Below are 20,863 nucleotides of genomic sequence, written 5' to 3' on the forward strand. Positions count from 1 at the left end.
TTTCACCAAACCTATACGGGCCCGTTTATTGGGCCTAGTTCAGCATGGGTCGCAATTGAGAATTTTAGCAATTTGGCCAATTATCGAAAGACTGCGCTTGTGCCAGAGCCGCATTGTGATGGGGGTGCGTTCACAATATTAAAGTGAAGAGATTGCACAGTGATTGCCAGGAAGTGAACGTTTAGGGGTGGTAGCATGGCTTTTTGTGGGTGTGGTGGCAAAAATGTATACCTGTCATGGGCGTTTGGTGGTCAGGTCTCTGACGTCATCTGCGATCACTTGCATGCAACAGCATGTACGGATTTGTGGATGCTCTGGCTTAGCGTAGATTGAATTTACCGCTTCGATGTTCCCAGTTTTACGTATGCACAACCATTGCAGTGGGTGGGCTTCTTCTTCTATTTCTGGGCGGTAACTACCTGTGTGATCCTTTGCAATTGAGTTTGCAAAAATTCACACTTTTAGTAGCAGTAGCGATCCGCGTGGAATTAGGCCCATCGTCCAGGTAAAATTACGAAACAAACGAACAATATAGATAGAATCCGTATGCTACAGAAGTGTATGTAGCACCTGAAGGGAATACCTCAGCTATGGAAAGTAGACCATTCTCAAAAGGTCTGCCGTCCCAAATAACCGGAGATAGCTCCATTCCCCCAAGTGAGTGCCAAGTTTACTTGGACTTCTCCCCATATTACATCTGTAAAGGTCATGAATATTTTTTGGTGGACTAACGCCTCAGAAGCACATGGAATGCAGAAGGTCTCCATTTGTAGAGATTTAACTTAGTCTCTCCATCTAACAACTTTCCTATACTCTTATACAAAGAAATGGATTTAATCAGAAAAAGTCATCTTTATCCACTAACACTGATCCAGTTGTATGTTTTAGCTTATTGTAAATGAGTTTTCCTCATTTTAGTAATGAGTTACATTTGTTTTTTATAATAGTCTGCCTTACAGTTCCTTCCAAGAGAGTCGCTCAAAATTCCACCTTGCTTGCTTTATTTGTACAAAATGTTCCTGATCCAGTTAGCCAGGTTTGGGTTGCTGTTTTATGTTTCCATCTGCATTTCCACTCTAGTTTCAGTGACACCGATACGGTTTGGCTGTGAGCTTTAAGCAGCCCTGAAACACTAGATTTACTGCTTCCTAATCAGCAACATCAATAGTCATTAAAGTGTGCTTTTTAAAAGCAACAAATTTAGTTCTTTCCGAGTGTAATGTCCATTCCGAAAATAAACAATAAGCAGCACTCTAACATGAAATGAGAAAACATGAATAATATAGATTTAATAAGATCTGTCTTTAGACAAACTTGACTGCAGATGGCCAAAACCAGACGAAACCTATGTTATCTGCTCAAGGGCACATTTGTGAGTCCACACCATGTCCAGTAAACAGTAGCGGATCTTGCCACGGGCAAGCAGGACTTTTGCCCGGGGTGCCGCCTTTCCGGAGGGCGCCGGCGCCATTCGGAGGGCGCCGGCGCCATTCGGAGGGCGCCGCACCATGGCAAGATCCGCCACTGTGCCCCCCGCTGCAAAGGGAATCAGACGCTACGCGTCTAGTTTCCCTTCGTGGAGAGGACCTTTGCTGTGCGGTGCGCGATGACAGCATTGTGGCACAGACGCTAGGGGTCATAATTGACCTCTAGTGTCTATGCTGTGCTATGGGAAAGACGTCATGACTGACGTCTCTCCCATAGATCCGAGGAGAGGAGAGGAGAGGAGAAGAGCGGCGCCGGCGGAGGTCTGCAGCGGTCTGGAATCAGGAGCGGGGATCGTAAGTATAAATTTTTCTTTTTTTTTTCTTTCAGCGGCGCTTCAAGGGGAAAAAATGGGGGGCGTAACTGACCACGCCCCCATATGAAGCCACACCCCTATATTTTTGCCCGGGGCGCCACAAGGGCAAGAACCGGCCCTGCCAGTAAACACCTACAGCATTACCTGGGTCCTGATAAATCAAAAGTAAAACTTACTTTGACCCATTTGATTTGTATGTCACTATCCTTTCCATGCTTGCTGACCTAATTGAACCCCCCCAGGTTCCAGTTCCTCTTGTTTGTGATAGCGTTGTTGGATATTGGGAAGATAATTTTCTATACCAGGTGATTTTCTTCTGAGGATTTAGGTCTGTTGTTTTGCCTAATTTTCATGTTTGTACAGAAAAGGTGTATGAAAGCAGGGGCTCTGACTTTTGGCTGAATTATCCCTATTTTATGCATGTACAAAATTCTACATACAAGGGGCTGCTTCAGAGCTGAGAATAAAGCCGATAAAAGCAAGAGACAATGTAGCAGGGCAAAACCACGTTGTAAAATGTGGAGAGATTTTAAATTTGGGAGGGGCGTGTCTATACTCAAATCTAAATTGCAATGTACTAATAAAGCTGTCCAGCATTTGTGGGCTGCATGCAAAAGCAGCCAGTATTTACCGTGCATGCGAAAACAATAAATGTTTGCAATTGCAAGATGGTTTGCTTGCCATTTTTAATTTTGCTTTGTTCCCAACTTGTGTATATATAGCAATAATTACATATTTGGACTGTAGTGAGAAGCCAGTAATGGAGAAGTGATTACCCAACAGCTTTCCTTGGAATTTTAGTGTATCTGGTCTAAAGAAGGGATTTAAGCCGTAATATCTATAATGTGTGCAGGATGTGTAGTGATACACTATACACCCGTTATATGGTCCCAGCGATTCCTTTGGAAACCGCTGGTGCCATATTTACAAAGATAGCGGCAGAAATATAGGGAATGCACATAAGATTCCTGATTGTGACAGTGTCTTTGTGGTTTTCTGCACCAATGCTGGTTTGCCCAGGAAGAAGGAAGCCATGGACATTTGCACATGGTCCCTCATCTGGTCCCAAAATGCCCTTGGATTCAAGGCATCTATTTATAGAATTGTGAAATGAATGAGCATTGCTGAGTCCTGATAACAATCTGCTCAGTGAGTAGTCTGGTATGTACAACACAATAAGCAAGTCACCTGAAAGTAGAAAAAAACAAAAATGTACACTGTGGCAGATTCAATTAGCTGCGGGTTGTAGCACATGGTCTCTTCTCGTGGGTTAGGTGCCCAGAACTATTTAATTAGATACCTGCGACCAGAGACCAGCTTTAACCACTGTCTTGGGGCTGCTGGCAGCTCTGGAGAGTCCGAGCAGAAAGAAGCATTTACTACTGTCCCCGTATTAATCACAGGGGTCTTTAAAAAGCTCTGGGCACCTTACCCAGAAGACGATATTGCAACTACTGTAACTGAATCTTTATAGGGCTCCACCACTTTATTTGTCCAGGCACATTCCATAGTGGCCAGGATGTAAATGCCTTTGGGGAAATGCAATGGAGTGTAAGTTTAGTGGTGCTGAATTTTAAACTGTCCACAAACTGCCACACATCGCCGGCCATTTTGATGATCAGACTGTGGTTCGGAGATATAACAGTGGACTGCTGGCGATGTGTGCTGCAGACTGGGAAAACACCACACATTGCGTTTTGTTCCAAACTGCAGACAGAAGCGATTGGCTGTTCCTTGAGGTGTTCTGTACTACTGAACTAGGGGGGTGATTCAGACCTGATCACTGCTGTGCATTTTTGCACAGCGGGCGATCAGGTAGTCACTGCACACGCGCACAACAACAAAGGGTATCGCTGGTCAGTGACTGGGTGGTGCAAAAAATCCGATCGCACGGGCATTCGCAAGGTGATTGACAATAGGGGGCCGTTTGTGGGTGGTAACTGAACAGAAAAACGCAGGCATGTCCAAGTGCTTTCAGGGAGGGTGTCTGACATCAGCTCCGGCCCCGATCATCCTGTTCTCATCACACTGTAGGAGTAAGTCCTGGGCTGCACACAGACTGCACAATGTGGATTTTTGCAGCTCTGCGTACACATGGGATCGCACGCGTGCACTGTGAATTTATACTCCCCCCTGGAGGTGGCGACTATTCGAGCGCAGGATAGCAAAGTTTGCAGCCCAGCGATCAGGTCTGAATTACATGCATGCTAAGGGACTTCTGCATAGCAACTGAGTGGTTTGTGAAATTAAATCTAACTACATGGTGGAGTCACATTATTATGACCACCAGCTATAGGGGGTAATTCCAAGTTGATCGCAGCAGGATATTTTTTAGCAGTTGGGCAAAACCATGTGCACTGCAGGGGGGGCAGATATAACATTTGCAGAGAGAGTTAGATTTGGGTGGGTTATTTTGTTTCTGTGCAGGGTAAATACTGGCTGCTTTATTTTTACACTGCAATTTAGATTGCAGATTGAACTCACCACACCCAAATCTATCTTTCTCTGCACATGTTATATCTGCCTCCCCTGCAGTGCACATGGTTTTGCCCAACTGCTAAAAAATATCCTGCTGCGATCAACTTGGGAATTACCCCCATAGCCAGAGTAACTGCCGTGTGCAGCACGGACAGCAGCTAGACGGGCTGAACTGTCGTTTTAGACACACGTCTGGTAGCCCCCAGGTCCATTTTGACGGTGTGCTGCTCCACTGTAGCGTGTCGGTCGGCCCTCACGCACCTTCATAACCGATGTTCACCTCTCACATCAATGGCACGTGGTGCTCCATCCACAATGGTTATTCGCAGTGATGCCATTTGTCCAGTCACGATACACCTTCACCACAGCAGCACGCGAACAGTTCACAAACTGCGCGGTGTCAGAGATACTGTCCCCCTAGTCCCGAAAGCCCCTTTTATGCATGACAGCAACGAGTGATATGTTTGCAGACAGCCTTACGCACACCTTATATACCCACCAAGCCCAGCGCACGACACGTGACATACTTCATGGGCTGCGCACTGCCGACGTCAAAAATATAGGAGGTGGTCATTATAATGTGACTCGGCCGTGTATTTATATTCAGAACACTACACAAATCAGGATATGTTAACAGCTACTTCAGCGGTTCCCAAACTGGGTGCCACGGGATGGTGGTCCAGGACAAAATCACATTATGGGGGAGATGTACTAAGCCTTGAAAAGTGATAAATTGCACTGTGATGAAGTACCAGCCAATCAGCTCCTAACTGCCATGTTATAGATTGGTTGGTACTGTATCACGGTGCAATTTAACACTTTTCAAGGCTTAGTGCATCTGGCCCTATTTCTGGTCAATGTGATAAGCAAAGCCAGTGAAGGTAGCTGCCTATCATAAATATGTGGATAAACAGAATGTCAGCCCTGTCCACCAACACAAAACTGAACCGACGGGTGAATTTCTCAATAAGAAACATTTGGCCTATGGGTGCCGTGAAAAAAATGCTGATACCCTGGGGCAGCGTGCTTCAAGAAAATGTAGGAACCAATGGGCTAGTTCATCTTTATTTATTAACAGTTTAATATAATGCAGCAAATTCCATTGCGTTTTACAATTGGAAACAGTGATAAAACAAAACTAGGTAATAACAAATAGCATAGGCGTGTGCAGAACATTTTATTAGGGGGTGCACCGTCAGAGGGGTGTGTTTAGCACCACCTACTGGGCGTGTCTAGCACCGCTTATTGGCACTCAAAGCAATATAAACATATGCCCCCAGCGGTGCCCCTTACTCAATACCCCCAGTGGTGCCCGATAAACACACGCCCCCAGCGGTGCCGGATAAACACATGCCCCCAGCGGTGCCAGATAAGCACATGCCCCCAGCGGTGCCAGATAAGCACATGCCCCCAGCGGTGCCAGATAAGCACATGCCCCCAGCCGTGCCAGATACACACATGCCCCCCGCAGTGCCAGACAAACACATGCCCTCAGCGGTGCCAGATACAACTTGCCCTCAGCGGTGCCAGATACACACTTGCCCCCAGCGATGCCAGATACACACTTGCCCCCAGCGATGCCAGATACACACTTGCCCCCAGCGATGCCAGATACACACTTGCCCCCAGCGGTGCCAGATACACACCTGCCCCCAGCGGTGACAGATACACACCTGCCCCCAGCGGTGACAGATACACACCTGCCCCCAGCGGTGCCAGATACATAAATGCCCCCAGCGGTGCCAGATACATATGTCCTCAGCGGTGCCAGATACATATGCCCCCAGTGTTGCCAGATACATATATGCCCCCATTTGTGCTCACTCTCCTCTTTTGCCAGTGCCGCCGATTTCCGTCTGTGCCGCTGTGGGGAGGAGAGCGCAGCTCGTGTCTCTCCTGTGCCTCACTTCACTGAGTCCCTGGCTGTCTCCGGCAGCCATTTGAAATATGGCACCGGCTTGTGAGCCAATCAAGAGCCTGTCCGCGAGCTCTGATTGGCTGACAGCCGAGAGACATTGTAATTGACTGCCGGAGACAGGGACACACAGTGAGGGGAAGGAGAAACAGCGATCTCCTCCCTTCAGCGTCAGACTGAGACGGGAATCGTCGGCAGCAGCAACAGGCGTGCGCGCGTGTGTGTGTGGTGTGCCGGATATTAGGGGGTGCCTGTGCGCACCAGGCACCCCCCGTGCGCACGCCTATGACAAATAGTCATAGAGGTAGGAAGGCCCTGCTCGCAATCTATAGGGAAGTAGGCATGGATACACAAGGATAGGTGCTATCTATTGCATTATGGTCCACCAGATTCCAAAGGTTCTTGGTGGGCTGTATGATGTGGTCACACAGCAATGTTGGCCAGGGGTGAGGAGGATGGGAAAGTGAAGAAAGAGAAAATATGTGAGGATGTGTGTGGACTGTACAGTGGGGATGCAACTGAATAAGAAAGTTTATGAAGGTTATGTGGTCGGATCTGGAATCTAATGAGCTAGGTGAGTTTTCTGAGGAAGCTGGATCACCTTGTTGCCAGCGAAACGCGTTGAGCCCTATACCCCACCTGGGCACTACTCCACGACACATTGGGACTCCGACATTTCCGGCATTCATTTGGACTTTGCTCCTATCACTGGGAATCACTCCACAAGGATAAAGAACCGGATCCACACAAACAGCTAGCAATGGACTCTTCCTAAAGCTGATGCCATCAAACATCCTTTCTGTGGAAACCGGTAATTATCTGCTGCTACAGTGAATGTTATCTGGAGACTGTCCTAGCCGTGAAAAAATCCATACATGTCCCAAAGGAGAGTGGATGTAAAAGTGATTATACCCAGGGGGAATTATTATACTATACATTTTAAGTGTTATTTAGATAATAACGAGACTTCACACTTGTCTTTTTAAATGGTTTAATAAATTGACATTTTATTCAGCAATCCGTCCTTATATAATTCTTACAGCCAGCGCTGGTACCTTGAGTTTTCACGGAACGCCTGAAGGTTTGGAGACTAGAGGAGGTCTTATTATGCGTGTGAGGGCATTGAAAGTTCTGCATTCGTGAATGGGAGTGAATAATGAGTGTGGATGAAACTCGTAGATCTTGTGCAGAGCGGGGAGGTCGGGTTGGGAGATATTTTGAGATAAGCAAAGTGAGGTACATTGGTGTAGTTTGGTTAATGGCTTTGTGTGTGAGTAAAAGTATTTTAGATTTAATATGGTAGAATTCAAGTAATCAAAGGAGGGACTGACAGAGCAGATCCGTAGATGATGAACGTCTAGCTAGGAAGATTTTCCTCGCAGCTGCATTCAGAATGGATTGTAGTGATGAGTCTCTTTTTAGTAAGACCAGTAAGAAGACTATTGTAATAATCAGTGCGGGAGATAATGAGAGTATGGATTAGAGTTTTTGCAGTGTCTTGGGTAAGGTATGATTGAATATTGGATGTTTTTTTTTAGATGCCTGTAATATGATTTTGAAACAGATTGAATGTGGGGAACAAAAGACAGCTTAGAGTCAAGAATGACACCTAGGCAGCGAGATTGTGGGGTAGGATTCATTGTAGAGTTCTTAACAGTGATAGAGATATCAGGTTGGTAACTACTATTGGCCGGTGGAAATATAATTAATTCTGTTTTGGAAATATTAAGTTTGAAGTGGTGAGATGACATCGAAGATGAAATGGCAGAAAGGCATTCAGTGACACAGACCACAACAGATGGTGACAAATCTGGGGAGGATAGGTAGATTTGAGTACTGAAATCCAAAAGAGCTGATTAGTTTGCCAAGAGATGTGCTATAGATTGAGAAAAGCAGAGGACCTAAGACTGGGCCTAGAGGTAGTGAAGAGGAGGTGGATTCAGAGAAACGAACACTGAAAGAGCAATTAGATAGGTAGGATGAGAACCAAGAAAGGGCTGTGTTCTGAAGACCTAGGGATTTTAGTGTTTATATGAGAAGAGAGTGGCCAACTGTGTCAAAAGCAGCAGAGTGATCTAGAAGAATAAGAGGTAAGTAATGGCCTTTAGACTTAGCAGTGACCAGATCATTCACTACGTTAGTCAGTGCTGTCTCTTTTGGAGTGTTGGGAACAAAAACCTGACTGGTGGGTCCAGTAAATTGTGTGATTTAAGATCGGGTCCACTGGAGACTGGCACTTTAAAACCTAAACAATGTTTAGGTCGACGACTATAGGTCGACAGTCACTAGGTCGACATGTTTTCAAGGTTGACAGGGTTTCTAGGTCGACATGTTCTAGGTCAACAGGTCAAAAGGTCGACATGAGGTTTTCAAAATTTTTCTTTTTTAAAAAAAAAAAACTTTTTCATACTTAACGATCCACGAGGACTACGATTGGGAATAGTAACCTGTGCCAAGTGCAGTGAGGCACCTTGCCCGAAGCATGGCGAGCGAAGCGAGCCATGCGAGGGGACACGGTGCACTAATTGGGCTTCCCGGTCACTGTACGGAGAAAAAGACACCAAAAAACATGAAAAACTCATGTCGACCTTTTGACCTGTCGACCTAGAAACCCTGTCGACCTAGTGACTGTCAACCTACAGTGGTCGACCTAAACATTGTTGACCTAGACACTGTCGATCTAATGATCCACGCCCGTCACAACACAGGTTGCGTTCATTATGGTCTGTCCCATTTTTAAAAGATCCACAGATGCTACTAATTATTTCACTTACAGTTATGTGAGGATACCTGGAAAACATGCACTGTTAGAGGCTGGTGGGTAATGAATTTGTAAAGCTCTGTTCTAGATGATAAAGAAAAGGATTGGTGAAACTACAGAGGGAAGTCAGGGAAATAAAAACTTTGTTTGCAGTTATAGTTGTAGGAGATTGTTCATGCCAACAAAATATGAATTGTTATGGGCAAAAGAGCTGACAATCAAAGCTATTTTCTGGTTCTGTCTTTTGTGTGAAAAGCAAAAGATAACATTTTGTTAAGCAATGTTTTATTTATAGTAGAAAATTATATTTCTAAGAATATAATTCATCATTTAACTGATCCTCATTCATTTTGACCTCTACAGGGGCCATGGAGAGGCTGCAGAAGCAAAAGAAGAACGGTGGGTTTGGGGGAGAGCTTTCGGGCATCCTTGAAAAGCAGAACAACAAGGCACAGCTCTCTGGTTAGTGTCACCGTGACTCTGAGATCCCTTTCCTTGCTGTAACCTTGGTGTTCCTCTTACTCAGGAGACCAGAGCTAATGTGATATCCCAGCCATATCCTTGCAGGGTTACACATAATGCTGGGATTAATCATAGTAATCCTTTAATTTATTGTCGTTTTGTCTCTTATTTGTCTAGTTATTTTATATCTAGATTAATCATCAACAAAAATCAGATTTTAATCTGCGGTCATTAAGCAGTGAACAGGGTTATTAAAACATTTTTGACTCGAAAAACACATGCATTGCGCATTAAATAACAAAGACAAAACAAATAAAAAAAAAACTACTTCGTTTCCTGTCTCTGGAATAATAATTTTCTTCCCTATAATTACATACTTGGGGCGTGACTAAGTTGAACGTAAAGATCCCCCTTCAGCGAATGACTAAGATGTGCTTGCATGCTTACATATCCGTATCTGTACTCTGAGTTGCACGCTTGTTAGAATAGGTGCAACCTTTAAAGCTAGCGCTTAGATGCGTCTGGATGGGCCCTACACATTTAACGATCCGCCGCCGAGCTGCCCGATGGCGGATACAGCCGACAGGCGACGCGGGGGAGGGGGGTGGGGGCAGTGAAGGGGGAGAAGTGCAGGCAAATATGGACGAGGTCGTCCATAGAAGTGCAGGCAAATATGGACGAGGTCGTCCATATTGGCCTGCATGCACAGCCGACGGGGCACCAGCGATGAACAAGCGCGGGGCCGCACATCGTTCATCGCTGGTGCCTCCACACTCAAAGATATGAATGGTATCTCGTTCATTAATGAACAAGATCGTTCATATCTTTGACCATTATCGCCCAGTGTGTAGGGCCCTTAAGACGTAACAATCAAAAACTTTACGCCGGGGTTGGATAGGGGCAAAGACTTATCCAGACAGTCCTATACATTCTATATAAAGCTCCCATTCCTGTAGTTTAGGTGGAATTATCTTTTACAAATATATTCCCCTGTAGCTCGTTTAATTCCAAATATTCTAATTCTATTTAAATGTCATAAACAGATCATTCCAATGCATTTACTTTTTTTTGTGTTATACTGAAATATATTGAGAATAAGATATACATTTACAATCACAAAATGGTGTCAGATATGATCTCTCCATACATAAAAAGGCAGCTAGACGCTGAGATAGGATTTCCTCAGTGAATGCCCTAATTTTCTGAAAATAACATTATTATGCAGAAAAATCAGACGTGTCTGCTCTTCATGGCAAATCGGCAGAAAGCGAAGGCGGCAAGCGGCAGCCCGAGGAAGAAGACGAGAGGAGGGTGAGCTCTGAGCATACCCGGGAAGGGGACAGTGAAGAGGAGCTGGAGAGTAATGAGATCAGTAAGAGGGAGGACTCTTCGGAGGATGAAGAGATTGACAACCGCATCACGGATGAGATCAATGACATGGAACCTCCCAAGGACAACCAAGAAGACACCAGTGGTGGTCGGACATCTGACGAGAAGGAGATGATTTCCAAAAAGGAGCCAGAGGCTTCTCAGATTGATGACACCAGTGATCCTGGGAAAGAAAACCTGACGCAAGAGGGCAATGAAACGGACAATGAGGAGGATGACACCCAGCGAGAGGACAGTAAGTCAGCCCTCTAGCACAGGCCGAGGCTAACAGGAGGGTGGTCCAGAGGGAACAGGAGAATGCTGTTGGCATTTGCAGAATGCAGATAAAGAGAACTATGCAAAAAATGGTGCCTGTAATATCAGCAACTGGGACTGTTCCCATCCACTCTCTAAAACCATAGAGAACCCACATCTACATGGTGACAGCACATATAATCACATTGAGAAATATACCTCTTTCACTATGACGTTGTATTGGGGTCTACGACGGCTAGGGGGTAAGATACAGGAAAGACGCAGATACACCACCATTGCCCAGTAAAAGCAGTTATTCATTCAGCAATAATCCACACTTATTTTATTACTAGCTATGCCCATGTTCCCAGGGCGCAATGATGAGGGTGAGATAGACCGCAGGATCCGGGGTAACGCCAAAACATTTAATCATACAACTTTGCGGAAAATGTAAAATGCTTTGACCTCGGTGTCACAGAACAGACGGGTATTTTACATAGAAATCTAACTTTACAGATACGCTGGATTCCTTTGAATCTGCTTGAAATCCAGTTGTATGTCGTTGTTGAAGCCGATATACCAGTGTATCTCACAACCTGTCTTCATAGAACCCTAACAGTGTGTGTTTTCAAGGTATCCTCAGGAATAATTATACTACCTGTAGATCTATTGTGCCAGTCACTTAACACACCTGTGTCCAGCTAGATGATATTGGAAAACATGCACTGTTAGGACAGGGATTGAGAAATACTGCTCTACAGCATTAATGTGTCATTAGTGGAATCGGGTTGGGTCATATGACTGACTGTGGCATCCCGACAATGAGAATACCGTCTCCTGACGGGGTTAAGTATTTTACCACTCTCTTCTCCCTTATCCTAACTCTCTTGGGGTTTTGGCTAGGGGTAACCCTCCTGGGTTGTTGGCTACGGCTAACACCCCTCCCCCCAGTGCTTAACCCTCCACCCCAGTGCCTTAGCCCCCACTCCGATACTCACATTCGGGATGTTGGCTGTCGGTGTCCCAGCGTCAATCTCCAGAGGGTGTCGGGATCCTGGTGTTGGTCACATGACTGGCGGCATTACGATCGCCGGGCATCCCGTGGAATCATCAATACTGAAAACACAGTTGTAAGAAGCATCTTGTATATATGATCATGTGAAAATGGCATTTTATACTGGGGGGAATTCAATTGTTTGAAAAGTCGGTTGGGTGTCTGTTTTTTCCTATCTATTAGATAGGAAAAATCAGACACCCAACTGACTTTTCGAACAATTGAATTCCCCCCATTAGCTTTTTAGTCTTAAACACATTCTACCCAAAACTAAATGTTATGGGGAATAAAGTGAGAAAAAATATAAATTATTTCTTCCATACCAATTCCTGAGTACTCCGATGCATCCATTGGCATTAACCAGGATATTTTTCTTTTTTAGGTGCATTATCACACATTACTACTTATAAAGCAGTTTTGTTACTAATTAGTCAATAACTTGGGATGTGCTGCTATATTTCATTGAAATATGGAAGTGTGCAGTGCATGCCTGGATAATTATAGTCCTGTCCAGTACTATTTACCTCAATAAAACATCTAAAAAACACTTTTGGGAAGAATAGCAAATGATTGCATATATTTCTATTTTTTACATGTTATTTATTCCATCTAGCGTGCAGCTTTATCAGCCTTATACTTGTACAGTTTAATTTTTTTTAACATTTTTTTATTTAAGACTCTATGAGGATTCCTGAAGATTTCAACAAAGAGACGACTGAAACTGAAAGCAGCAAAGAAAGCAAACAGGATAGTGACAAGACTGACTGCAAGGAAGACGTGCCCAACAGTGATGAAGACACCTCATCGAAAGACCTTGAAGATTCCAAGCGATGGAACAAAATGGACGAGCTGGCCAAAGAGCTTAGGGCCAAGAAGTGTGCGGCGTCAGGCAATAGTGAGGAGGATCCAGACCACTCTATGAAGATTCCACCCAAGGACAAGAAATACAACCCCAGCAGCCAGGAGAGCACAGACGCACAGCAGTGGCCGCAGCGCCTGAGAGAGGACAACAGCGAAAGTGAATCTCACATTTCTAAAAGGCCAGAAGAGAGAAAGGAAGAAGCTAGTGCCATCCGGAAGACCGAGGTTGGTGTTATTACATCACAGAGATCAAAGTAAAAAGCTGCAGCTCGTGCCATTATCAGCTACACAATGGTATGTTGGGCACAGTTGCAGCATGGCAATCATACATCACCATTAAAACGCTCATCAGGTATTCACGGGAGTTCTAACTGCATATAACACTCCATGGAACATACATCAGTGCAGGGGTGACCTAGGAACATAAATATATGGCATCCTCCACCCTCCCCTCCTTTCTGAACTTCTCCTCGCCATAAGGGTGGATCATAGCACCAGCTCCCTGCTGCAGACAGCTGCTACCGCCAAGTCGGCAGTAATACTAACTGCACCAGGCAGTGCCAGATGCTGTACCAATAACCGTAGCCCCAAGGGATCCCGTTTTGTGAGGTTGCATTGCTTTCATTGGCCATGTGATGCCTTAATTATGTGGCATAAAATAGTATTTTTATTTTCCAAGACGACAAAAAGAGTGTGAGGGTCATCACTGTAGAGTTTTTAGGGCCCCTTAGCACAATCTTAATGATGCAATGTCTTTTCTATAGCCCCCAATTCAAATAAAAGCCTAATTACTGTATAGTCTTACTCCGTAGTCCAGTATGGTATCCGGACTATAGATCTACACTAAAAAGGTCTACAGTCAATAGTTCTACCACTAATTGTAGACATGCATTAGGTCGACAAGGTCAAAAGGTCACCATGACAGTGGTCGACACATGGTAGACTAAGATTTTATGTATTTTTTTCATTTTTTGTCAACGTTTTCATACTTTACCATCCACATGGACGACTGGGAATATTAACCTTGCCCGAAGCATGGCGAGCAAAGCGAGCCATATGTGGGGACACGGTACACGAATGGGGCTTGTTTGTGGCAGAAAACTGTCAAAACACCCCCAAAAATAAAAAGGTCTACCTTTTCCGTGTTGACCATTTCCATGACGCCCTTTTGACCTGTCCTACTGTATTTATTCTATGTCGACCTATTGATCCTGCTGACCTAATGCATGTATACCATTAGTGGTAGACCTGTTGACTGTAGAGGTTTTTAGTGTAGATCTAATAATCCACACCCGTCCAGAGTTTTCTATAAACTCCCTGCCAGGATACATCTCTGCCATTTCTACATACTGCCTGCCTGCTAATAGTATGGTCACTAGGGCCTAGTTCTGTGGTTGGAGGACCCATTGCTTTGATGAGTCAATTCAGGGCCCAGTCGCTGCACTAATGAACACAGAGCAGTGGGTGCCACTATTTTGCATGTGGGATGAGTAAGTGTAGTAAGTAAATGTTAGCTGATCACCATCTGTTGCTTGGGCAGCTTATGGGCCCTACACACTTAAGGATTTTGCCGATGTCCCCGACCAACGATATTATCGTTGGCGGATTTTTCTTCACCGATTTTAAGCATACACGCTGGACGATATATATGGCCGATTTGGACAATAAGACATTACATACATGATATTGTCCAAATTTGGCTTGCATGTTTAAACGATGATTGATCAACAATGAACGATTGGGAGATGTTCATCGTTGTTGCATACACACTGAAAGATATGAACGATATCGTTCATATCTTTCAAAGATATCGCCAAGTGTGTAGGGCCCATTACACCACTCTTTGGCCACTGCTGACAGTGTAAGTATTGCTTTCTTTATCATCAATATGTGTTGCATTGCCTACTGGAACATATGCTAGTCTATGAACTTAAATTACTGACCTATGAAACTTCAGTTTATCCTCCTGCTTACAATTGCAGAATTACCTTTTGCTACTATCTGTCCCACATCTAAAATCTTTATTCAGGTTGGGGATTGACAAAATCAGATGTTGAGAGAGAACTCTGATTCCTTTTCTGAGTAGTGAAGACAACCATCATTTTTTCTAGTTAATTACTGCAGTATGATTTTATAAAAGGATAGAGTAAAAGTGTCAGTGCAGCCTGCTTTGGTTGCAATTAAGATCGAGTCATTCGTAGCCATGTGCGAGATATATATACACACAGACATATACATACACACACAAATACAGTGCATCTGGAAAGTATTTACAGCGCTTCACGTTTTCCACATTTTGTTATGTTATAGCCTTATTCTAAAATGGAATAAGGAGAGTTATGGTAGACTTACCATGGTTAACTCTCTTTCTGTGAGGTACACTGAGTTCCACAGGGAATACATCAGGGTCCAGGGCGGGATCTTGGATCCAGAGGCACCATCAGGCAAAGCTTGGGCTGTCCCAGGATGCATTGGGGCCTCCTCTATAACCCCGCCTCCAGGCACTGAGGGCTCAGTTTCGTCAACCAGTCCAATGCAGGAGCAGGTAAAAGAGAAGGCACATAGAACCACAATCTCACGTCAGGAGAGGGTACCAGCGGCTAATGCCATACAACCCAAAGAAGCTAGGTGCGTCAGGGTGGGCGCCCTGTGGAACCCAGTGTACCTCGCAGAAAGAGAGTTAACCATGGTAAGTCTGCCATAACTCTCCTTTTCTGCAGCGGGGTACACTGTGTTCCACAGGGAATAGATCCTAAAGCAGTTCCTCAAGGGAGGGGATGTGCCTTAGCGGGTAAGAGAACCCGGTGTCACAAGGAAGCATCCTGGGAGGCGGAAGTATCAAAGGCATAGAACCTAATGAATGTCTCCACTGAGGACCACGTAGCCGCCTTGCACAATTATTCTGGGGACGCGCCATGACGGGCTGCCCAAGAAGGTCCAACAGACCGAGTAGAATGGGCTTTAACTGCAGCAGGAGGTGGGAGTCCAGCCTGCGCATAGGCTTGTGCAATCACCATTGTAATCCATCTGGCCAAGGTTTGCTTATTCGCAGGCCAGCCACGTTTGTGAAAACCAAACAGTACAAAAAGGGAAACGGACTTCCTGATGGAGGCAGTCCTCTCCACATAGACACGGAGAACCCTAACCACATCCAAAGAACGTTCTTTGGGAGACAAATCTGAAGAGACAAAGGCCGGAACCACAATCTCTTGGTTAAGGTGAAAAGATGACACCACCTTAGGCAAATAACCGGGGCAAGTTCGTAGAATCGCCTGGTCCCGGTGGAATATGAGAAAGGATGGACGACAGGACATAGCGCCTGTCCGACACCTGTCTTGCAGAGGCAATGGGCAGCAAGAACAGGACCTTGGCTGTGAGCCATTTAAGGTCCACCGATTCAAGAGGTTCAAATGGAGACTCTTGCAGAGCATTCAGCACAATAGACAAATCCCATGGAGCCACAGGCTGGACATAGGGAGGCTGAATCCGAATAACGCCCTGAATGAACATCTGAACATCAGGTATAGAGGCAGTTTTTCTCTGAAACCAAACCGACAAGGCAGATATACATACCTTGAGGGAGGCCAGACGAATACCTAAGTCCAGGCCTCTTTGCAGAAAGCCAGTATTCTGGAAGTTCTGAATCCATGGACATCATAATTCTTCTCAGTACACCTGGTGAAGTAAGAATTCCAAACCCTGTAATAAATCTGGGCAGAGGCCGGTTTGCGGGCTTTCAACGTCGTTTGAATAACTGCCTCTGAAAATCATTTGGCTCTCAGGAGTGATGCTTCAAGAGCCACGCCGTCAAAGCCAGGTCTGGGTAGAGTCAAGGGCCCTGTACGAGGAGGTCTGGTTATTGGGGAAGTAGAAGGGGATGCCCAGTCGATAGACCCTGCAGGTCTGAGAACCAATGCCTTCTGAGCCACGCTGGAGCGACTAGAAGCAGCATTCCTCCTTCATGTTTGAACTTCCGTAGAACTTTGGGCAGGAGTGACACTGGAGGGAACACGTAAGGCAGTCGAAAGTTCCATGGTTTTGCCAGTGCGTCCATGAACGCTGCTTGAGGATCCTTTGTCCTTGATCCAAAGACCGGAACCTTGTGATTGTGTCGAGACGCCATGAGGTCTGCATCCGGTAGACCCCACCTGTCTACGAGGAGTTGAAAGACTTCTGAATGAAGACTCCACTCTCCGGCGTGTACGTCCTGGCAATTGAGGTAGTCCGCTTCCCAGTTCAGGACACCCGAAATGAACACTGCAGATATACTGGGCAGATGGGGTTCTGCCCAACAAAGGATTTTTGATACTTCCTTCATAGCCATGCGACTTCGAGTGCCACCTTGATAGTTTATGTATGCCACTGTCATGGCGTTGTCTGACCTTACTTGAACCGGTCTGTTCCGTACCAGAGACAGGGCAAGTGATAATCCATTGAACACCGCCCTCACCTCTAGGATATTCATCGGGAGGAGTGATTCTTCCTTGGTCCACCGACCCTGAAAAGAGTGTTGCTCCAACGCCGCTCCCCATCCCATCAGACTGGCATCCATTGTCAGGAGGATCCAGTCTGGGATCCAGAAGGGATAACCCCTGCTTAATTGCTGGTCCTGGAGCCACCAAGTCAGCGACAAACGAACCTCTAGAGTCAACAAGATCATTTGGGATCTGTTTTGATGAGGCAGGCCGTCCCACTTGGCAAGGATTAATCATTGCAGAGGGCGGTAATGAAATTGAGCGTACTCCACCATGTCGAACGTCGACACCATTTGGCCAAGTACTTGCATCGCCGAGTGAATCGACACTCTGGAGTGACGGATGAAGTGTCTTATCCTGTCCTGGATTTTCAGGACCTTTTCTGGAGACAGGAACAGTCTCTGACTGTGTGTATCCAGAAGCACCCCTAGGTGCACCATGCTCTGAGCTGGGACCAGCAAGGACTTCTTCCAACTGATCAGCCATCCGTGGGCTTGTGAGCAACTCACCGTCAATTGTAGATGACTGAGGAGGACATTGTGGGAACTCGCCAGAATCAGCAGGTCGTCCAAGTACGCCAGGATTCTGACTCCCTGGCGACGGAGATGCGCCAGCATCACGGCCATAACCTTGGTGAAGATGCGAGGAGTCGTGGCCAGTCCGAACTGCAGAGCCTGGAATTGGTAGTGACTGTCGCCAATAGCAAACCGCAGGGACTGCTGATGCGATATGGCAATAGGAATATGCAGATAAGCATCCTGTATATCCAAGGATACCATGTAATCTCCGGGTTTCATCGCCAGCACAATAGAGCGCAGCGTTTCCATACGAAACTTGGCTACCTTCACAAATTTGTTCAGTGACTTGAGGTTGAGTATAGGCCAAAAAGACCCATTGGGTTTCTGCACAAGAAACAGAGTCGAATAATAGCCTCTGCCACGCTGGGACTGAGGTACTAGCACAACCACTCCTGTACTCGGGAGAGAACCTACCACCGTTTGTAGAGCCTGTGCCTTCAACAGATCCGAAGGGAGTACTGTAGTGCAGAACTGGTGAGGGGGGCGTCTCTTGGAGACAGCGTACCCATGACAGACAACTTCCAGTACCTGAAGTGGTCTTTAACCAGTTCTGGGCAAACTGTAGAAGTCGCCTTCCCACCCTGAGGTCCACTAGGGGAAGGCCCGCCCCGTCATGCAGTAGGTTTGTCTTGTTTCGAAGCAGGCTGCCGGGCTGCCCAGGACTGTTTCGTCTTGGGCTTGGTGGTCTTGGGAGCACGAGATTGCCTGGGGTAAGACTGACCCTTGGCTTTCCCTTGAGGTCAAAAGGAATGAAAAGTGGTAGTCTTCGCTTTCTGTGTAGTAGGATTAGAAGGAGGAAGAAAAGCAGTCTTAGCAGCTGCTAATTCAGACACTATTTTTATTCAGGTCCACTCCAAATAAAATGTCCCCAGTGAAGTGGAGTACCTCCAAGGTCTTCTTGGAGTCCAAATCCACTTTCCATGACCTTAACCAGTCTATTAGACACACAACTGACTTTTCAAACAATTGAATACCCTCCTTAGAACACAGACCATCACACAATACTTCCCCCTCAGGTAAACCTCTGGAGCACACCTTGCAACTTACAGGAGCTTCCAGAGTTTTACTGCCCTTATTGTTAGACACTGTAATAAAGCAACAATCAGGCTATTAGTACGATTAAGCCAGACACAGTACACAACTTGCTGAGAAAGTACACAACCAGCGTCAGAATACACAAACTTGTGAACTAAATCCCGGTGTACGTGACTGTAACACAGTAAAATATCCGTATAGTGATAAGTACTGTGTACACTATATTAGAGGACCCTGACGCACCTAGTTCCTTCGGGTATAGAATATAGTGATAGCTACCTTAGATGGGATACACATGAGAGTGAAAACATACAGCAGGTACAGGCACACCAGCGGTGCAAGTGGGCGGGTATGGCGTATCCTTAAGAGTTTAGCCGCCGCTCCCTCCCTCTGCTGCTGCTTGAGGGGAGGAGAGCGCAGCGTGCGCCTCTCCTGTCTCAACTGAGCGCGCATGCGCTGTGGCACGCCACCTCCGCCCAACCGCCTCATGGAGTCACCTGACCTCGCGTTGTCTCACTGTGGTGAGAGGCAGCGGCGTCACCATGGAGATCTTATCCCCGCAGCTGGAAAGAGCAGACATTTTGGTTATGGGCGGGCAGAAATGCAAACTAATTCTAACAGCACTCACTTGTCGCACAGCAGGAAGTGTTACCAGACTTCCCATAACACACTCACAGACACCTGCCTGCTGCTGGGGAGCTGCTGAATGCGCGCTTTATATTTTCATTTATGAAAGTTTTATTCTTCTGGAAGCAGCAGGCGTATAATGCTTATCACACAGGGCTGCCTCCATTATCAGTCCCCGCTCTCTCTCTCTCCTAGCTACGTGCCCCTTCCCTGTGTGTGTGCTGCTCTCTCCCACGGAGGCTGTTATCAGGGCTGTAACCGGGGCAGCAGAGGCGGTGGGGGAACAGCTGACTCATGGCTCTGGGTAGATTCTTATACATAGAATGAAAAGCCAATGTGTGTAAATTCTCAGAGCAAGAATAATCATATAGGGGCATATTTATGAAAAGGTGATAATAAGGATTCCTTATAGTGTAATTGTATTATTACGGTGTCGCTGGGACAGAGGCGGACTGGAGCCCGCCCTGTGACCAGTACACGGAAAGTGGTCACAAGTGGGAACACTTTCTAGTTTGACCAGTCAATGGGTCTAATTCAGAGTTGACCGCAGCAACAAATCTATTAGCAGTTGGGCAAAACCATGTGCACTGCAGGGGGGGCAGATATAACATGTGCAGAGAGAGTTAGATTTGGGTGGGGTGTGTTCAAACTGAAATCTAAATTGCAGTGTAAAAATAAAGCAACCAGTATTTTATTTACCCTGCACAGAAACAAAATAACCCACCCAAATCTAACTCTCTCTGCAAATGTTATATCTGCCCCCCCTGCAGTGCACATGGTTTTGCCCAACTGCTAACAAATTTGCTGCTGCAATTAACCCTGAATTACCCCCAATGTCGTTGCATGTGCATCCCCAGAAAACATCTGCAGAGTGTAACCCAAAGGCTACAATGGGCCAAAGCCATCTTTAGTTTGCAAGCTCTGGAATGCGAGCTTCGCAGCCCCCACAGAAATTTATACGAGCCGCGGTTGCTGTTGGAAATGGAGGGACTGTGCCAGATATGGAGATATCTGCTGCAGTTTCTCCATGTCACATTGGGGTGAAACCAGCGGTGCAAGTGGGCGGGTACGGCGTACCCTTAAGAATTTAGCTGTGGGTACGCCATACCCGCCGCCGCTCCCTCCCTCCGCTGCTGCTCACCACGCCGCTGCTGCTTGAGGGGAGGAGAGCCTCTCTTGCCCCTCAGTGTCTT

At 46.1% G+C, this 20,863-nt stretch overlaps 1 protein-coding gene across 2 annotated transcripts in view; it reads left to right on the forward strand.

Annotated features, from left to right (window-relative positions):
• The window catches only part of CHGA (chromogranin A), a 65,836-nt gene that overhangs the window by 36,772 nt on the left and 8,201 nt on the right, over window positions 1-20,863 (forward strand). The window contains exons 6-8 of one of the 2 annotated variants that reach the window (XM_063947568.1): window positions 9,319-9,417; window positions 10,643-11,041; window positions 12,771-13,180. In XM_063947568.1, the coding sequence (XP_063803638.1) occupies window positions 9,319-9,417; window positions 10,643-11,041; window positions 12,771-13,180 (908 nt within the window). Of the gene's footprint in view, window positions 1-9,318; window positions 9,418-10,642; window positions 11,042-12,770; window positions 13,250-20,863 lie in introns of both variants that reach the window. The other variant, XM_063947569.1, reaches the window with a different exon arrangement.

The sequence above is a fragment of the Pseudophryne corroboree genome, chromosome 12 (assembly GCF_028390025.1).
Source record: "Pseudophryne corroboree isolate aPseCor3 chromosome 12, aPseCor3.hap2, whole genome shotgun sequence".
Lineage (NCBI taxonomy): Eukaryota > Metazoa > Chordata > Amphibia > Anura > Myobatrachidae > Pseudophryne > Pseudophryne corroboree.